General features: G+C 30.4%; 1 protein-coding gene across 2 annotated transcripts in view; it reads left to right on the forward strand.

The window, feature by feature from the left end:
* Positions 1–20,656, forward strand: part of LOC107451110 (uncharacterized) — a 114,153-nt gene that overhangs the window by 86,810 nt on the left and 6,687 nt on the right. For both annotated transcript variants that reach the window (XM_071182004.1, XM_016067103.4), the window contains exon 2: positions 3,261–3,335. In XM_071182004.1, the coding sequence (XP_071038105.1) occupies positions 3,294–3,335 (42 nt within the window). In that variant the 5' untranslated portion in view covers positions 3,261–3,293. The remainder of the gene's footprint in view (positions 1–3,260; positions 3,336–20,656) is intronic.

A 20,656-nucleotide genomic window follows, 5' to 3' on the forward strand; every position in this document is an offset into this window, starting at 1 on the left:
AGAATTTAATAAATTTACAGAATTTGATAATTAATTATAAAGCTAAATACTAAAATAGTATCATTTATACACTACAGCAATTTATATTATTTAAAATCGACAGCATTGTTTCTGAATAGGTTAATTATAAATTAGATTTCAAAAAGGGAAGAATTATCGAACGTTTTTGTCCCTAAAGCGTGCACCGAATATATTTTTATTCAATGTTCTAATGAGAAAACACAGGATATGGGTGGTAAATAAACTTGTATCCGCCCTAGTCATTTATTCTACGTTCTTTTCCGGTAAGAAATGTTTGTTCTTTGTAACCCCTATATGAATAAGTTCAGTTTGCGGAAACGATGTTTAGTCTGTGATTTTAGTAACCTTTAATGATTAGGTTACTATGAGGGTTAAGCATTTCACTTCTATGAATTAATATGCTTTCAGTTAAGAGTTTGAGTTACCGAATTAACATCTCTCTCTCTCTCTCTTTTTTCTTACAAAATAGCTGTCTATCTTATCTTACAAAATAGTCAGTCATGTCATAGTTTACTCTTACCCTTTTTCACCTAAAGTACCTATTTATACCCTTCCGGAGGTGGCTTCGAATGTCCTATTTAGAATGAATTTAACAACAACAAAAAATATTAGTGTAAGAAATACCTAGCATTGGCCTTTAAATTTAACCGTTTAAATGTTTTTATTTTATGTAATTAATAGATTTTGGTTGATATTATTATTAAGTTTCTCAAATTGTAAGTGCTAGGAATAAAATATTAGACTTACTAGTCTTCAACATTTTGAGAAAGAGACATGTTCCTAAATTATTAATATAAGCACTGTAATATACGTATACATATTAAATGTATAATACGGTACTAGGAGAGGAATAAAAAAACAATTCACAACGCTTAATCTTATTTGACTTTCATAAATAAACTAAGGTTGTTGTTTTTTTAATATTTGTTCGCCAAACTATTACCTTTTTGCGAAATACTTTTTCTAGTGACAGCAAACTAAAGACAATATTTTAAAAACAACTAGAATATTCTAAAAAAGAATTTCAGGATTTAAACAGTGCTGTAAACTACTACGCGCTTTGCCATATATTTTATAGAATAGCAAAAAATTAATAAAATGAAAGCCTTCAGAATTTTTGGTAATTTTGCTAATATTTTAAAAGCCTTCCCATGAGAGAAATAGAATAAACTGAGTTTCATGTAAATTTCTGAATCATTTACATGTAGTGGTGTAGGAAATAACTTTAAATCAAATTTACCAAACAAAGGACCATACATTAAATTTAGCTACCACTAGAAGAAATTTTCTCGAAAAGCATATAAAGTTGGCAGCACTGCATTGCGTCTTCCGGTGCAGTGTAGCCAGACTGAGACATGAGAGCGTATTTAAAAACTATCAAATACATAATTGTCTATAATTGTAGTTAAATTTTCATTTTCTTACCACTGAGAATAATCATCCTCAGAAATATTAGAAGTTGGCAATGAATAGTCATATTTGCCATATTTGGTTGTTAATGAATAGTCAGTCATATTTGCTATCACTGGGAAATATATATTTTTAAATTCTGGAATTTTCGCTGTTGTTGAATGGTTATGAAACTTAATAAATACTCTTCTGTTTGAATCTATTGGGTTAGATAAAAGAAAATTTTCAATATAAAAAATATAATAAGCATAGAGTTAAAGGTTAAATCCAGAAAAGGTTTTTTTTTTTTTTAAATTTCATAACATTAAGCGGTTACGGAATTAAAAATATGCCATTTCAATTATTTAGAACTCGGTTTGTAGGTCTGTCAAAACCTTTTAGGAAAACTTCTTCTAGTGGTATCTCTGCTTATGTTTTAATGAGTTCTCCGTATAGTACGCTTTTTGAAAAATATTTTGTATAGAGTAGAAAACATTTAAAAGACGACGCATTAAGAACTATTGGTAATTTTGCCAGCATTTTAAAAGCATCATCTCGAGTTAAGGCTCCTATACTATCAGAGCTGACCTATCAAGCAATATTGGAGCAAAAAAGATCGTAAGTTAGTATTGGTTATGTTATTACAGAAATGCCAACTGCTCCGGACACGCCAAAATAATTTCAGATACGGTAAATCACTACAAAGTAAATTTTGCGAATAGTTGACAATGTTTGCTTGCTTTTAAAAACGTAAAGCATGTAATAAGTATAATAAATATGGTGAATTATAAAAGCCTACGCATTGTTTAGAAATAGTGGTGTATTAAAATCTACTAAATCGAACTTATTAAACCAAGAATTACAATTAATAAACTACCACTTGAAAATATTTATTCGCTGTGCTTATGTTAGCTCTTTGCTCCAACAATAAATATAAAGTCGGCCTGTTTAATTTAGGGGCTCTATCTCGAGTAAGCTGGATAAAAGTTGCGTTGCAAATCAACTTTTACATCATTTATATGTAGTTTTGTGGAAAATAGGATTAAATGAAATAAAAAAAAATTTATTTAAGCATTAACTAACGTAGCTACCACTATAATTTAATACATTTTTAAATAAATAAAAGTTTTTATATGACAAATGAAAACTGACATCCCTGATTTTGGTTTAACCCTTTTGCACCGGACAGGACACGTGCTGTCCATGGGTGAAAGCCCTTATATAGCAAGACGGAAAAGAAAAAAACCTGGTACATAAAGCATTTCATTCCAGCATTTTTTTCGAAAAAAATGAAATATCTGTAACTATCAAGATTTCTTTTATAATTCTGGCATATATATAAAACTGCTTCTTTTCCAAGATAAAGTAGATATTGTTGAAAAATTTAAAAAAGAATAAGTAAACTCCTTAAAAACTAGCTATAACTGAAATGGTTTTACTACCAGCCTTTCCTCTTTTCCGTCTCGCTTTCACCCCTGCTGGTTTTTCGCCGTATTGAAAGGGTTAAAGTTATAATACACACTACTGTGAGTAAATAATTCAAAATTTCATGTGAAGCGCTTCGTTGTTACGACTGTATTGTGGTAGGGCTATTAAAATGTCGCAAAATTACCGAAATGTTGAAAGCTTTAGATTTTAACTGATTACCACTCTATAAAATATTTTGTAAGAAGCGCAGTAGTAGGCAGCACTGCTTTTGTAATCAATATAAATTGCCTCTCTCTAAGACATGTAGGTGATGTTTTAATTTTTCTACTACTTTTTATTTTAGTAAAAGGTTCTGCGATTACTGTATTTTGTTTAGATGAACCAAATGAGTTTTTATTCAAACATTTTTTTTTCTTTTTCAGGCGTTACGCTCAGTCCCTGAACTCCGACAAAAGATGCGCTCCTTCTCAGCATCATTGACTTCACTACTGATATTGGTGAGTTAACTCTCAACTTAATTTGAAATACTTAACCTTACAAATTAAACAGAGATAGAACATCTGCCATAAAAATTTAGAAATTTATAACTATTCAATATAGAAATTGAACTATTCATTAGTTAATACCACAATAGCAGCTGCCATTTTTTTATTTTTTTATTATATTTTTTGACATTCCAATTAAATCTCTTTGTAGAGATATCGATATGTTACCGTGAAGGATCGAAATCAAGAGAAATGCCAACTTTCACCGGTGAATGTCAACATTCACATAGTCGCGTTGGTGAATTTCCGAAACATTTGTTTTATCCGATTTAATATTAATTTATATTATTATATTTATTCGATATCTTAATATCTGCTGAGGATAGATTAGGGGAAACATCAGTGTTCGGAGTTAATCAGTATAGGGTATAGGGGAGAGTGGGGTCAATTGTAACAGGGTACGATTGTAACAGAGCAAAAATTTCGAGTGTCGGGTTATAGATTTGGTTCCTAGGTGGCGCACAAGGTGTATTTAATATATCTACATGTACGCCCCTGCTGTCAGCCATTTTTATGTACTTTTGAAAGAGTTACATCACAAAAGATATTTTGACGCTGCGTAAGTACTTTTTTTGGTATTAGAATATTATATTGTTACAAAGTAATTTTGTTTAAACAAATAAAAATTATTAACCGAATATGTAAGTGGACACCTTAATTAACATTTCAATAAAAAAAATATTAGTTTTGCTAATTAACTAGCATTGTTTTTAACAAATGAAGCTGAAATGGCGTCTTGGGGACAATTGTAACAATAAGTAAAGGGACGATTGTAACAGCTGAAAATAAATAATCTTATGTTTACAAACCATTACTTAACTCTTTAAGAACCACCAATAGTTTCCTATATCATTTATATTATGTTGCATGTGCATTATTTTATTTGTCACCTTTCACAGCATAAATTAAAATTTTTAACCCCTTAAAGTTAAAAGTTTAACCCTTTAGGTCTCTGCTCATTATTATTTTTACTCCTAAAATATCACTACTATTTTGATCAATAAAAAAATATATCACAACTATGATAATATGTATAATTAACTATGTTTTAGTTGAATTTATGAACTGTTACAATTGACCCCGTAAGTGGGGACAATTGTAACAAGTGCACAACTGTCAAAAATTGTTAATAACTAATATAACAACATTTAAATTAAGGTATTTATTTTTTTTCTACTAGAAGAGAGTCTACTTTACTCGTCTATCAATTAATACTAATAATATATTGGATTTTTTTGTTAGTTAAAAATAGTTAAGTAAAAAATTTTACAATTGACCCCACTCTCCCCTACGGTGCAAATGTATATCAGGCAGTGGCACTGAATCTTATAAAAAAAGCATTGATGTAAAGTATACCGGGCAGTGGCACTAAACTCGATCTAGTATGTATTTTGGACATTTACCAAAGCGGACAATGTGATTATCAACATTCACCGGCTGAAGTCAACAACCACCAATTTCGGTTATTCACAGTAACAGATATAACATCTTAAACAAAAATTAATTGTGCAAAAACTTCTTGTTTTAATTATTAAAAAAAAAAAAATGTGCGAGATTTTGTCTTAACACTAGAAGACTCTGTTCCCCGAACGCTGTTATTCGGATTCGTAAAAACATGGAAAAATTTTTAAAATATTATGAATTTAATCTGAAAAATTACAAATTTCCTATTTGTATTCTATTTCTAATTAAAACTTCAAACATACAGCTTTCTTTTTACTTTGAGTTAGAAATGTATTCTGATAGCTACGAACATTAATAAATGAAAATTTTTGTGCATTAATATCCTCTTATCATCCACTTTTTTCCTTTAATATATACACTTGTTCGTAAAAATATCTACCACTTTTTAAACGTGTCCAGGTAAGTACAAAACCTGACTACCACTCACAAACTCCAGAAGTCACATTGCAATTTTTTTATTTTTTATTTCGTGACTTTTGGCTTGGTATAAAAATATGAAAGCTCCGTGAGATTTCACTGTAACGAAATTTTGTTCTTAAGTGTTGTATAGTAAGGATGCAACTAAAAATGTAAAAAGTGGTAGAAACTCAATTTATTTTTATTTATTTATTTATTATCTCTTTAACTGCAGGATTCCCACTACCAGGAAAAAATAAATGAGTGGTAGCTAAGATTTTTCAAGACAACAGAAAAATGCTTATATATTTATCTTTCATTTGTAAATTACGAAATTATTCCCGAAATATTTCCACCCATACATATTTCCTTTAAAATTAATAGTTATTAAGTGCTTAAAACATCTAGATCTATCTCACTTTTGCTACCACCTTAAAAAAATTTCAGACCATGGGAATCCTGTAACTACCACTAGAACTAACATTTCAAGCTCTTCAGGTTTAAAGCAAAATTGATAAATTGTTATCTTTTTTAGTGAGTTGAGCAACAAATTGTTATCTTTAGTGAGTTGAGCAACATAAAAACGAGTGGTATTTCCAGGACGCCTGACTCATGACTATCACAGAGACGCAGACAAAGTGGACTAACTATCACTTACATAAGCTTTTCTCGCCCATTTTACCATTATATGTCTCAAAAATCCGACGAATCAGACAATGCCGCTTCTCGGCGGCGCACTGATATTTGAGCTATGTTCTAATGTTCTTCCTAAAATTTTAATTAGCGAAAATGAAAAAAAAATATGCTAAAAGGAGACGCAAATAAGAATTTCTTTTAATAAAGTTTTGAATAGCAATTATCACCACTTTTTACATTTTTAGTCATCCCTGGCAAAACTGGTATTGAAAGTTGAAGAGACATTTAAAACAATAGATAATTAAAATAATGGTTATAAATAGCTTTAAAATGTTTTCAAAAACTAATCTACAATTTTAAACGTATTATATTCTTGAGGCCATTGTCATTGCAAATGGACCTCACATTCGTTTTTTACACTTTCTAGTCTAAAGTCATTATTATGAAACAAAATTGTTGCCAATTAGAGATTCGAAATATCTCAACAACAAAAAAAGAGTGTTAACAGAAATGGTAGTAAGAAACATTCCTCAGTGAGTGTATATTAAAATTGTTAATCTTTATTTATTTGTTAACAAATAAACACCTAAACAGAAAGGCATTTCTTTAACATATTGCACATTTATCGGAAACATAGTTATATAACAATTCATTTAATGATTATTATTCCGTATTCAAGCAAAACTGTCAAATAACTTCGAAATAATTAGAAGGCCTATGTCATACGATGCTTTGTTACAGTAAAGACGTGTCGAGTCTTTTAAATAGTTGTTAAAATTAACCGAAAATGTTGTATCATAATGTTGTATCATCAAATGTTGTATCAGTTGTCATCTCTTATTGTCTATTTCTTTCTGCTGCATACCCAAAGCTGCCAACTTTCTATTCTTTTTGACAGAAATTATTCTAGTGGTAGCTATGTTTATGTTTTAAAGTATTATTTTTATTCATTAAACTTTATTTTCACCGCAACTACATATAAATATGATTCAAAAATTCATCTGCAACGCCACTTTGTTTCAGCTCTTTTGAGGTAAAGCTTTTAAAATGTTGGCAAAGTTACAAAAATTTTTGAAAGCTTTGGTTTTTAAACGTCTATTATTCTATAAAATACTTTTCAAAAAGTGTAGTAGTTGGTAGGCTTGCATTCCTCTTTGGATTTAAAAAACTAAGGTGCTTAGACTTCAGATATAATAGTAGACTAAAAAACCCGTTTTAGAGATGCAAATTATAACGATTTTAGAGGTTCGTTTTCGTCACAGAAAGAGCTAAACTACAAACAACTATGTCTATGCGAATTATTTAGACAAATAATTAACCCAAAGAGGGTCCCAAGACGGGCTTTAACTTATTCATCCGTGCGGGTTAACATGCAAACAAATCTTTTGGGTAAGCTAGTTTTTGCAATTTAAAAATAAAGTTTTACCTCAAGATTGAGAGACTTAAACAGTAATTCTTTTACTATCAATGGGGAAAAAGCATTTTAGAACACCTTTAATATAAGTAAAAAAATTAATAAACTAGCATGTGACACCTAACATGTGACCCTTTACAATGTTGCAAGGACGCGAAGGTTAAACGATCTTGAAAAGTTTGGCATGCATATGATTGCGCTCATTTTCAAGTTCAAGGGCGGTGGAATAGTCCTTGTTTGGGCTTGGTGCGCCTTAGAGCTGTCTCATTATCTAAACACATAAAGGTCGTTTTTAAGACGCTGGAAAGAAAAAAGAAATGGCTAGTTGGGAAGTCCACAATACGTTCACGAACTTCACCTGATGATTAATGAAATAAAGACACTTATTCATCTAGTCGGCCTTTTTGTAATCATAAATGATGGACAAATCTGCATGAAAGGTGACCAATAACTTGTTTTGACCATAAGGATATTCTTGCAAATAGCGATAACGAGATTTTATGAAAGGTACGAGTTATCTTTGAGATGTGTTCGATTGCCCAAGAGCGGTATGTCTGATTTATGCATTCTTTTGCTTCTTTAATTATTGTCGACTCATTTTAATTCGAACACAAGGATCAATTAAAACATCTTTTAATTATAGTCGAAAATTCACATCAATTAGAGCGTACTTTTCTCTTTGTTTTAACCTAAGAAAAACAAGTAATATATAATGTATCAATTTCCGTTAGGCTTAATTGTATGATTCATGCTTTAATAGTTTATCCAGATTTAAAAACTCATCTTACGACGACTAAATTTTTTATCGTAAATGACCAAACTAGCATAGCTGCCAACAGTTGCTTTTTTTTTAAATAACGTTTTTCTTAGAGGTAGCGCCTTAGTTAACAACAAGATTTTTCTTAAGTATTTAAGAAGGCAGTAAGATTTCTGCAGTGTTTGCCTGCAGTTGTACTTTAAAGCGAGATAGACAATGTTTAACATCCATCCGGGCTCCTAAGAAAAATAACCATTTGCCAGATCTCACCATAACCATCTCACCATAACCATTTGCCAGATCTCACACTTAAGTGTGAGATCTGGCAAATTTCTTGAATAAAGTAGGAGTTGATAATAAAACTCAAATAAAATAAATTCAATTAAATGAATTAACCAAAAAAAATGAATTGTCAGAATTCACCATAATGAGAATATATAATAATAAACATGATGTACTTGATGATACATAAATTTCAGTTGTTTCAAAAACCTTTGAAGATATTAAAAGTCGACCTGTTTCGAACACTGAAAATAGGCACCCATTTTCAAGCCTCGCTACACGTCAGCAAGGAAAGCAAGAGATTTGAAACAAATAAAGTTGCCAACGAAAATATGGAAAATAAATAGCGGTGGAAAAAAACTAGAGATCGAAAAACCAAAATCCATTCGCTATAGAGAGGTGGAAAGAAACTCATGTCATTAAAAAAGGAATGGGCTGTCATATGAATGAAACTAGATTCCAGGGCATCAAGATGAGCTGACACGACAGGAGGGAAAACAATTTTGGCATTATTGAAATTATATTTAAGCCCGAGAATCCAGCAATGTGCAACAATAGGTGGTGATGATAATCAAGAGCCAACCAACTTACTTTAAAACTAGACGTGCATAAAAAATTTACATTGAAGGAACGCAATAGTAACGTTTTCTTATTCGAATTTATTTTGCAAGAATAAGAAGCTAGTTATGTCTACCATAATTATTTAATAATTAGCTATTAACCAGATCCATTAATTAATATTAATTTCTACAGTTAATATTTGAAATTGGACCTGTAATCTAAGTAAAATGCCTTTTCAAAGCTGAAATGGTAAGTTGCAGAAAGAAACGAGGATTCGGCAAATATATGGAAACACTTCTATGCTAACACTATGTAACAATCTTTCTTTTATCAATAAATGTTTTGGACAATGTTACATTGCAAAAATTTTGGCACATTTTGATCATGTTGCTAGAAGCTTTTAGAAATGATGTTATTTTTACTCATGCAAAATTTGGATCGTCCAGAATGAGGAGAGAAAGTTAACAACTTTTTCGAGTTTTCATACCAGCAATTTTGAATTACTTATATACGGTTGCAATATTTGTGTTAGAATGCTTTTTTAAATATAGTGGCATTGAAGAAGAAAAAAACTTTTTAATTTTCTGCGTTCATTTAAATCGATGGAAATTATGCAAGAGTAAAAAGTTTCAAGCATGATCTTTCGAATAATGTCAACATTTTTGTTATCTTTCAAGACATTTGCTGCTGAAATTTTTTTTTTTACCTAGAGTAAGCGTAGAGTTGCTTCTATATTCTTGAAAAACCCTTGTAAATCTACTTAAGACTAAAGAAATATCTATTAACACTTTTTGAAGCACTGCATTTTGAGTATGGATCATTTGAGGCTTGACTTTGAGGTAGAAAAGTTATAATTTGTGGTAATTACTATATCCTTTATTCTTATTTCAGTTTCGAAACAAAAAAATAAGAAGAAAAAAACTGCGAGCAAATAACGAAGCGAAAAATTACCTTTCACTCAAACGATTCAAGCGAAAAATTTGCTAGAAACTAACTCATCGATTTCACGCGTCAAAAGAAGAAAAAAGCAGAAAAAGTAAAGTTCTGAGAAAACGCAAAGGCTATAAAGACATAAACCACAACGACGAATTCACAATGGTTCTCAACGAAGCGAATCCATGTCGAGAAAAATAATTCATTTTATTCATCGAAAAAAAAAATGTTTTTTTTAATAAAAACTTCATTTTCTTTTCAACGTAATCCCAAACAAAGGCGATGATGAGCAAAAGAAGAAAAAAAAAGAAAGAAACATAATCCTATTTAAAACCTTAAATACAATCTGGCAACTTCTGTCTAAAGTTTGTTTTGCTTTTAATTTGGATTATATTGAGTCCGTCTGCTTGTTTAGGTAGGTCAGTGGGTAAAAGAAGACGGGTAAAGAGGAGAAGAAAAAAATTCAAACTTCCTGGCAAAATCGACCATGACCTAATGGCCGTCAATGACCCACAGAAAACGCAGTTCTTTTTCGCGTGTGTAATCTACTTGCAGGTGTGTGACTTTTACACATTCTGCTTCCTTGATTAAAAAGCTTGAGGGTGTTTCAGGGTTACCTTGCTGACGGTCCTCAGTTCAAGTAAATTGCTAATGGATCAAACTTGATTATCAGAGATGAGAACATTATCCAAATAGATCTTATTATTTGGTTAACCATCTCAAGACACGTGTTTATTATGGATTCATAATTACGTGAAAGAGGACACATTTATCTTGATTGTTTTGACTTCATTGTGGACAGTTTCTTACATACAAATATTAAAGTAAAAGGGCAAAACTGTAATGAGAGGCTTGAGCGTGTGAAATTTTTTTTTTACTTTAAGAAAGAGGCATTCGCGTTTACCAAATAATATAAATATTTATAGTTTATGAAGTACTGTTTGTCTAAGATAGGTACTCTGACCGCCACTAAGTCTGCGGCAGTCTGGGGCTATGGAAACAAGAACAGGGCATTTTAGGGAGGGTAGCTTTGATGAAGAGGTCTCTTTTTCTCTCGCCGAAACCAGTCCAAAAGAGGGACCCCGCACTCCTACTTAATAATCATACCTCGTTACCATAGTCACCGCCGCAGCTCCAGACGAATGTCTGGCAGAGTACCTATCTTAGAGTAACAATATATAGTTTGTCTAAGCTAAGAACTGTTCCCGCCACAAAGTGTGTAGCCGTCTGTTGCTATGGAGACAAGAATGGCGCACTTTAGGGAGGGTAGCTTCACTCTAGGACTAACACAATAGACCGAAGATTCCCTTTCTCTCGCCCTCCCGAGCCGAAACCACTTCAAAACAGTGACCCCCAACCCCTACTTGAAAATGTCATAACTTGTTACCGTAGTCACTGCCACAGGTCTAGACGAATGTCTGGGGGAGTTCTTATTTAAGACAAACTATACACAATCTTGGAGTCTGCCACCGAAGGCTGCTATTACCGATTCGTCGGAATATATGAAACGGAATTAAATAAAAGTACGAAATAAAATGAAAACGGTCGGAAAAACGCCTCCAAGTTGAAGTAGCCGGTATCATCTGTAATAAGCATAATATAAGTAAAATTCGATTAGAATAATAAATAGAAACGATAAAAACTGAAAACTATATACAAGGAGTGGCAAAAATATAATAAATGAAAAATCATAAGGCGAAGTGAGAAGCCAAAAGCCGACAAGCTAAATGCAAAATAAGAGTATTTACACCTATATACAAAAGTTAGGACGATACGTAAAACTATCTAGAAGCAGATTACATAATCAGTGGTGACGTAAGGGACCTAACATGGGGACCCTTCACCCCCGCGGCTTCTAGGAAGGGTTGCTCCCCTGACGATAATAATAATATGAAAAGTAGTAAGTAAAATATCGATATAATAACTTTTCTACCAGTAAAGAAATTATTTTTCAAAACTGCGAAATTTCCTTAGCAGTTTTTTTTGGACAACGTAATAAAATAATTAATTCACTTGATGAAAAGAATCATGTGCTACCACTGTTTGGTAATGGCTCTCTTCACATCCTTATTTGCAGTGGTCGCAGTGTCCTATTAAAAAGTGGTAGCCTATTTACTTTAAACTAACAAACAAAAGTTTTAATTTAATGTTAACAAAATATTTATTACAAAATAATATTAAATATTTTGGGTTACACTTTAATTAGAAATTAAGAATAGTATTTTTTAAAACTAATTTTTTTTATCGTGTCATAGAAGTTAAAATTATTCCCTTTAATCCAAAAATAGGCAAAAAGTTTGATTATTCCACCTTCCATTATTTTATTTTTAATAGGACGCCGCGACAATTGTATTTAATATTATGCATCGATAGTTTTATGCTAATTCAGTTGCTTCATTTATCTTTTTCATACATTTTTGCCACTCAAAGCTCGATTAAAAACTCAATTTTTTTGGGTTAGTTAAAGTACTATTTGTAACAAATATTTTCATGTTTAGCCAATTTTTTCTATCAAACTAGATATACTAAAAGTTAAAAAGCGTCTTAATACCAGACTTTAAAATAAAATATATATTATAAAATAATAATAATAAATTTCTAATACTGAATGGGAATTAAGTCTCAAACGTTTTTTTTATAAAAATGCTGAGTTTTCGGCATGCACTGGTAAATTGTTCGTTATTTCTGAATTATCAGGCGGTACAATACAGTTTCATAGCTGCCAACTCTTCCGGTTTTCCCGAAAGATTTTAATTTCGTATTTAAGGTGGTACCGAAACTCATGTCATGCCATTAGATTTTTTGAATTAAAATAATAATTATAAATGAGTTTGACCACCACTACATATAAATAATTACAACAAATATATATAAGCATACTAATCTTTACGACAGCGGATTTTAACGTAGTAAAAATATAAATATATTTTGGAGCAAGATTGTTTTTCGGTGATTGCTTTACTACCACTTGAAAAACCCATTCTCAGAAAGAGTAAAAGTTGGCAGGTATGCAGTTTTATTGTTTTTACGTGACTGAAACCGGTTTGTACTTGTTTACATTCGGTTGCAACAATTGGTTGAATTAGACGATTTATTATATAAATATAGAATATTTATTATATCAGGTATTATATTAGTATAATATAATAAACTCGCTATAGTGTTTTAATAATTACATGTTTTGCACGAGTTTGTATGCTATACTTTTACATTTCAACATACATGTAATATGTTTTTATTCAGGAGATTTTTTATATGCTTCCTAATTGTATTTATTTTTATCTTATTGCATTACAATGTGAACCAATTGATACGCGGACGTAAACAAATGCAAACTGGTTTTAGCCGCGTAAAACCATTAAAGTTGTATGGTATAACCTGATAACTCAGATTTTACATAAAATCTTATAGTACGTCTAATAATTTGGCCAGGGACTCTAGAGCAGTCGAAATCATTATTAACACGTTGAATGCCACGCTAACATTACATGGCTTGCCCGTTTGGCCAAACGGTAAATAACTACTAACTAAATTTGCAAATATTTGACAGATTTTGCTAATTTTTTAAAAGGTTTAGCATGACATATCTGAAAAAAAGTAGTAAATTATATAATCCTACGAATTGTTTAGAAATAGTGATGGATAAAAATCTACTAAATTGAATTGATTAAGCCGAGAATCATAATTAATTAACTACCACTTGAAAATATTTATTCGCCGTCCGGAGAAAATCGGCAACTCTTTGTATATAAAAAAAACTATTTTCGTGGGTTCTATATTGCATTCATTTCTTCAAACCATTTTAGTAACAATAATAATATTAAAAAAAGTAAACATTTACTGGAATTATGTGTTTTGAATTATCTTGGCTTCGTTGGTCACCGGTGACCCCGTGGCGCTACGAACAAACTCAGTTCCGGTCACCGGTGATCCCCATGGCATTCAACGTGTTAACCATTACCATTTTCACGTAAAAATTACGTTAACAATTTGCACACTCCTTACAAAAGATATTTTCCGGTAGTAATAACAGACCTGCCGATTTTTGTAAAATATTACATATAGCAGTAGACAATTAAAAGCTGAAGCTCTTACAATTATTTTAAAAGCTTCATCGCGAGAAAGATGTAAGAAAGGGGCATTTTATACAAACTTTTAAATCATTTACATGTAGTGAAGTGAAAAAATAAAAACTTTAAATAATCAATTTAAAAAAAAAAAGACAAAGAAATAAAACTTAGCTATCTACCACCAGGCGAAATTTCCTCATAAAGGGTAGAAACTTGGCTAGCCTGGTAGTAACATAACTACCACTTCTTACAAATTCCGGAAAATTGTGTTTTATCAATTTCGAGTGGTTGCAAAATTAATACATTTCAATTTAACTCTACAATTTATATATATAACCTAAATGTATAACCTCCCCAAATACTACTGAAATACAGAACTTTCAATAAATAATTTTACAAGTGGTAGCTAATTGAAATAAGAAATTTAAAAAAAAAAATTATCCACCGCTTCATACAAATAATTTAAACATAATAAAGGTTAAAATCAAATTGACATGATCTTAGGTACCAAGAATTGCATAATATCATACCTGCCAACTTTCACTCTTTCCGAGAATGGATTTTCAGAGTGGTTGTAAAACAATAAACGATAAACAATCTGACTCAAAAATAAATTTATATTTTAATCCCATTGAAATTCGCTTGCCCAGAGATTATTATGCATTTATATATTTATTATAATTATTTATATGTACTGGTGGTCAAACTCACTTATAATTATCATTATAATTCAAAGAGTTAATTGGAATAACCTGAGTATTGCTACCACTTTAAATATGAAAATAAAATCTTCCGGAAAATCCAGAAGAGTTGGCAGGTATGTAATATAATTAAAGTAATGATTATTATAATAAATATCATTACTTATAATACACATTAATATTTAAATAAATTAGAATCGAAAGAATTTTGTCCACTGCAACACATAAATATACTTTAAATAGATATATTAGTGGTCAGATAAAAATCGACATGGCTCTGAAATCATGTTTACGTCTTTAAAATTTTTTTGTTCTAAGAATTTCGGGTTTAGTTTGTTTCCACCAATAAATATGTACTGCACAAAACTCGAATAATTTATGTTTATAAAATTTTATACTTATTTCAATACGTTTAACGGGAAGCTTATAAACTATCTACGGTAAAAGACAGACAGTTAAAAGATAAACAGCTAGTTAATGGGAGAAGTAACATTATTTTCTTAAAAATTTTTAATCGCTTAAGTTTCAAGCGTTAAATATTAATTTTTATATACTTGCTATAATTGCAACAAAAAAAAATTGTGGTAGTTATGAAATTTTTATTTTTCTCGAAAAATAATGCTAGAATTAATGTGTTTGCTCTTTTCCGTTTATTGAGATATATTATAGGCTTTCAGCCCTGCCACCTAGCTTTAATAAAGGATTTTTTTTCTTCAAATTTAAATAACTGAAAATCATATTCCTATTTCCATTTTAAATCACTTTAAATGACAGAAATAGAATACAAAAGAATGGCACTATAATGGGAATCTCACGAACTTAGCACAATAGTTGAAAAGATTATCATACTCATTTACACTTCATGTGCAAACAACTTCATGAAATGTATTCTAATGTCATCTTAAAATAGAACGAAAAGAAATTTCACCTTTTCTACCTGAGAGTCTCATCAAAAAGTTGAAATTTAATCGAGTCCATCTGCAAATATGTATTACTGACCCAAATAGCCGGAAGCTGGGGGGAAAAAATAACACGCACCCCCGCAGTGTTTGTTCAGGTGAATTGGATTGGTATTTTGCAAACAATACTTAATCTTTTTTGTTTTTTTTAAGAGGATTAGCTGATAATATTTAGTTCATTTAAATAAGGGTCACACCTAATTAAAATTCCATGAAATAGAATTACACTGAAACGGGTTTGAATTTATGCGTATTCAACTAAAACTTATCGTTTCAAATAAAAATAAAAAATTTGTTTACATTTTGGAATTTTGTGCAAAGAAAAAAAAAAAGTATGAAATGGATTTGAATCAATGTGCATTTAACTATCAACGTTTAAAAAAAATTTTTGTTCGTATTTTGAAATCTTGCGGGGAAAAAAATTTTCTGAAATGGATTTGATTCAATGCGCTTTAAACTAAAACTCATAGTTACGAGAAATATTTCTTTTTATTGTTTTATGCATCTTTTTTAAGAGTTTGAAATTATTTGAATCAACACTCCTTTAACTAAATCTCATCGTTTCAAAAATAATTGTTCAGTTTATTTCAAAATCTTGTGTAAAAAAAGTGATTGCATACAATTGTTGAGTTTACATATAAATGCTTGAAGATGATTCAAACTTCAATTTTAGTTGAAGGCTTAAACCATAATATGATGGCATTGCGTTCTTTCTCAACTCTTTTCTAGTGATGTATGTACATTTAGCAGAAATAAAAATTACTTTCATAATTTTTTTATAGCTCTACTCACTCTCATTTCAATATACGCCGTGTAAAGGAAAAAATTTAATCCAAAAAACCTTCTACGCGCTTATTATGTTTTATGGTTTATTAAGAACTCATGCGCAAGGAAGTAAATTGTTCATCAATGACAAGCTTCACTTTTGATGTTTTTCACCAAACCATCAGGGGGGACAAATTTTTTCGTATGCAATTAATTTCGGTCGAAGTTAGGTGAAAAAATATTTCAAGAAAAAATTAACTTGGTTTGACATTCTCTTGTTTAAAACTTATATACAATGTTTCGTTAGCTCTTTATATTTCATGATAAAATATAAAATTTGTTTTGTAGTTTAATATACAAGGTCCGGCTATTAATTTCCAGGACTGACGTAACTGTAGGAGAAAGAAAAGCCGGAAGATGGCGATAATGATTGCATATTGAAGAGTGTTTTCTTGCGCATGTGCAGTGCAATCGGCGCCATTCTAAAGTGAGTGGTTCTCGTGGAAAGGAGCATTAAAACGGAGCTCTTAAATTCCTGTTGTCGAAGTGAAATTGAGCAAAGAATTAACATTAAATTTTGCTTCAAATTGGGTAATACAGCTGCAGAAACCTACAAATTGTTAAAACAAGTTTGCGGCAAGGAAGTATTATCTCGCTCAAGAACTTTTGAATGGTTTAAACGCTTTCGTACGCGAAAGCGTGGAAGATGATCCGCACACAGTTCGGCCGCAGTTCGTACGCAAGCCGGAAAACAATTGAAAAAGTTCGCGTCCACACATTGCGTTTGCCTGTGAGGCGATTCTTAGCTCAGCATGGTGTCGTTGAGTCGCAGCATCCACCATACTCGCCAGACCTAGCACACACTTTTTCCTGTTTCTTAAGCAGAAAAATTCACTGAAGGAAAAAAGATTTCAGGATGTCGAAGCCTTCACGAAAACTGTAACGTCGCTATTAAAGAGCATTCCAAAAGAGGACTTTAAAACTTCTTTCCGAAATTTGTACAGCCGAGCACAGACGTGCATTACGGCTGATGGGGATTACTTCAAATAATATTAAATGGCTATGTGTTTAACTTTTTTTTCTTCTGAGTTATTCCATAAGTCCTGGAAATTAATAGCCAGACCTTGTATATATATGTGTGTGTGAATATATGTAAGCGGTTAGAAGTAATAGAATGTAGTGAAGGAATGTGCACCAAAAAACGTAAAATTTGATCATCAATATAAGCAGTAATCGCATGTTTTTTTTTAATAAAAAAAAATTAAAAGTACCAAAATTCCTTATATATTAATAAAGTTCGTTACTAAATATAAATGTTATAAAGATTTTTCATCTATCAAGTCATTGTATGACATTCATTACCATAATAAAAATAATGATTAGATGTGTATTTAGTTTGACGAAAAATACTAAAACAAATGATACAAAAATACTTGGAGGCTAAGCTCCCTGTTTCTGCCGCTCAGCAACCCCGATGATTGCTTCGTAATATTGTTATTTCTTGGCATAAAAAAAGTTTTTCTATGAAAGTTGAAATTATTCATTTAAAATTAATGTACTCAAAATAATTATGTCAGTTTACGCTTGTGCCACACCTAGCAGGTTCCTAAGTTTTAACATTTCCTTTTTATGATTCTAATAAGATCTATTAGTGAACATAAATAATTTTGATTAATTATCATTTATTAAAATAACTATAAGACTCTGCCCTGTTCGCTCCGCTCATCAACCCTCATGGTTTCTTCTCATTCATTAATATTTCTTTTATTTTCACTTTACCCTCTACACACCGAGTACTTTAAAATGCTGTTTTTGAACTAATATAGCACTAAATAATTTAAAATACTTAGTCCTAGTAGTACAATTTATCTGTGCACGTAGGTCGCGCAGTGTCCCCTATTCCATCCATTACGAATTTATGTGCAGTTCGTGCCGGATCTTAACGGACAGCAGTTAGTGAGGTTCCTGTATAGCCTCCACACGGTTTTTTATAGGTAGTCCGATCAGACCACTATGAAGGATATCCACTTACCGAACGAGTCTTTTAATACAGAATATAGTTAAAATAGGAAAGTGGTAGCAAATATATGACTAAAATTTTTTTTAATTTATGAATATTATTGGTTTGCCTTATTCACTTGTCAACCACTGCAGATTCAATTCTCAAATATATAAGATAAATTTCTCTCAATTACTTTTATAAAAGGTTTTGGGTTTATTCGCACAACTGTTTCACTTTTTAAACAGTCTGCGCGGACTACTTATGAAAGACCGTGTGGAGGCTTCTTGATGTAGGAGGTGATGATATACTTCAAAATACAGAATACTGTATGTTTATATAATTTTTAAAACAATATGGTTATTATTTATTAAGTGACAAAATATTTTAATTTTAGAGTGGTGATTGTTGTTGGAGTGCGAAGGGTTAACAGCCAGAGGAAAAAAAGTTAATTTTGTTTATAAAATATTGAATCATTATAATTTTATGTAAGCACATTTAATTAGTAAGTAAAAAGAAACAAAATAAAATGATATCTGGATTTGAAAATTATCAACTGTACTTGAGAAGGAAAAAAATTAAACTGAGGAACGCAGAATGTGTAACACAATACAAAGTAATAAATTAGAAGAAATTTTATAATATATATCAGTAACCTTATGCAACGATACCCTAATTTATTTATTTTATTTTAACAGTTTGTTTTGGGAATAGTTTTTATTCTCTCATCGGTCTTAGTATTTTTAAAAATTTTAATAAAAAAAAAACGAGATTCATATCTAATAATATCTTAGTTCTTATTCTTTTATTTATTTGTTTTCTTATTTTAAACATCGAGTCAAACACGGGTTTATAAAACAATAGTCGCGAGAGATACAACAATGGGTATTTTGGGCTATGATTTGAAGAAATTTTTTTTTAAAAAATACACAAAAAATTGCAATAATTGGAATTATGAAAAAAAAAAATTCTCTCGTAAATTTAATAAATCAAAATGGTCTTAACAGCACGTAAATATCAACTCTGTAGTTGCATTTCAGCAAGCAGTAGATCAGCCAACACTTTTTCCTCTACTATAAGTTTAACAGTTAATAAATCTAGGACTAACAATCATACCATAAAACCTTTTATTCCATAACATTCTTTATGCAGGTTTCAACACATCTTTGTAATTTCCTTCACACCGTGGCAAAATAAAATTGCAAAAAAGTACTAAAAATTATTCTGATAAAAATTGAATAAATTGATCGAATTTCGAAAAAAAAAGAAAAACAAAACAACTTAAAACTGCTAATTTGTTGAGATTAAAGATTTCCTTTTTTTTTTAAAATATAATGTTATCACAGTTTTAAAAAACGCAAACCAATATGGACGCCGCTAATTATATCCTAATTATTTTTTTTACATAAATTTCTCCTAAACAAAGACATATATATGCCTAGCATGGACATATATACATACTTACTGATTGCAAAATTGTATTAGTATAATTTTGTCAGAAAAAATTAATGGAAAATCTTAAATATAGCATGCTTCATATTTCAAATTCGAGTAGATGATAACCTTGCAGTTTACCCGCTACGAAAGATACTAAAGGATGTAGTGTAACGATCAATTATTCCTTTAATTGGAAAAACTATTAAGAGGATTAAAATGCAATTTAGAATTCTACTCCTATAACTTAGAGTTATGGTGTCAAGTAGAAAAAAGAAATTTTTCACTTGGTATTCACTACCACTTTTTTCAAATAGGTGTTTTTTATTTAGGAAAAAAATTTTTGGAACCGGTGTTTTGTGGGTTATTGTTTAATAATACTATCATATAATTAATTTTAGATGTAATATAATGTATGTGTTATATGTAAAGTCTATTACTGAAAAAAAAAAAAAAAANATATTACGAAGCAATCATCGGGGTTGCTGAGCGGCAGAAACAGGGAGCTTAGCCTCCAAGTATTTTTGTATCATTTGTTTTAGTATTTTTCATCAAACTAAATACACATCTAATCATTATTTTTATTATGGTAATGAATGTCATACAGTGACTTGATAGATGAAAAATCTTCATAACTTTTATATTTAGTAACGAACTTTATTAATATACAAAGAATATATATATATATATATATATATATATTCTTTGTATATTAATAAAGTTCGTTACTAAATATAAAAGTTATGAAGATTTTTCATCTATCAAGTCACTGTATGACATTCATTACCATAATAAAAATAATGATTAGATGTGTATTTAGTTTGATGAAAAATACTAAAACAAATGATACAAAAATACTTGGAGGCTAAGCTCCCTGTTTCTGCCGCTCAGCAACCCCGATG

This window comes from Parasteatoda tepidariorum, chromosome 6 (genome assembly GCF_043381705.1).
Source record: "Parasteatoda tepidariorum isolate YZ-2023 chromosome 6, CAS_Ptep_4.0, whole genome shotgun sequence".
NCBI classification, from domain to species: domain Eukaryota; kingdom Metazoa; phylum Arthropoda; class Arachnida; order Araneae; family Theridiidae; genus Parasteatoda; species Parasteatoda tepidariorum.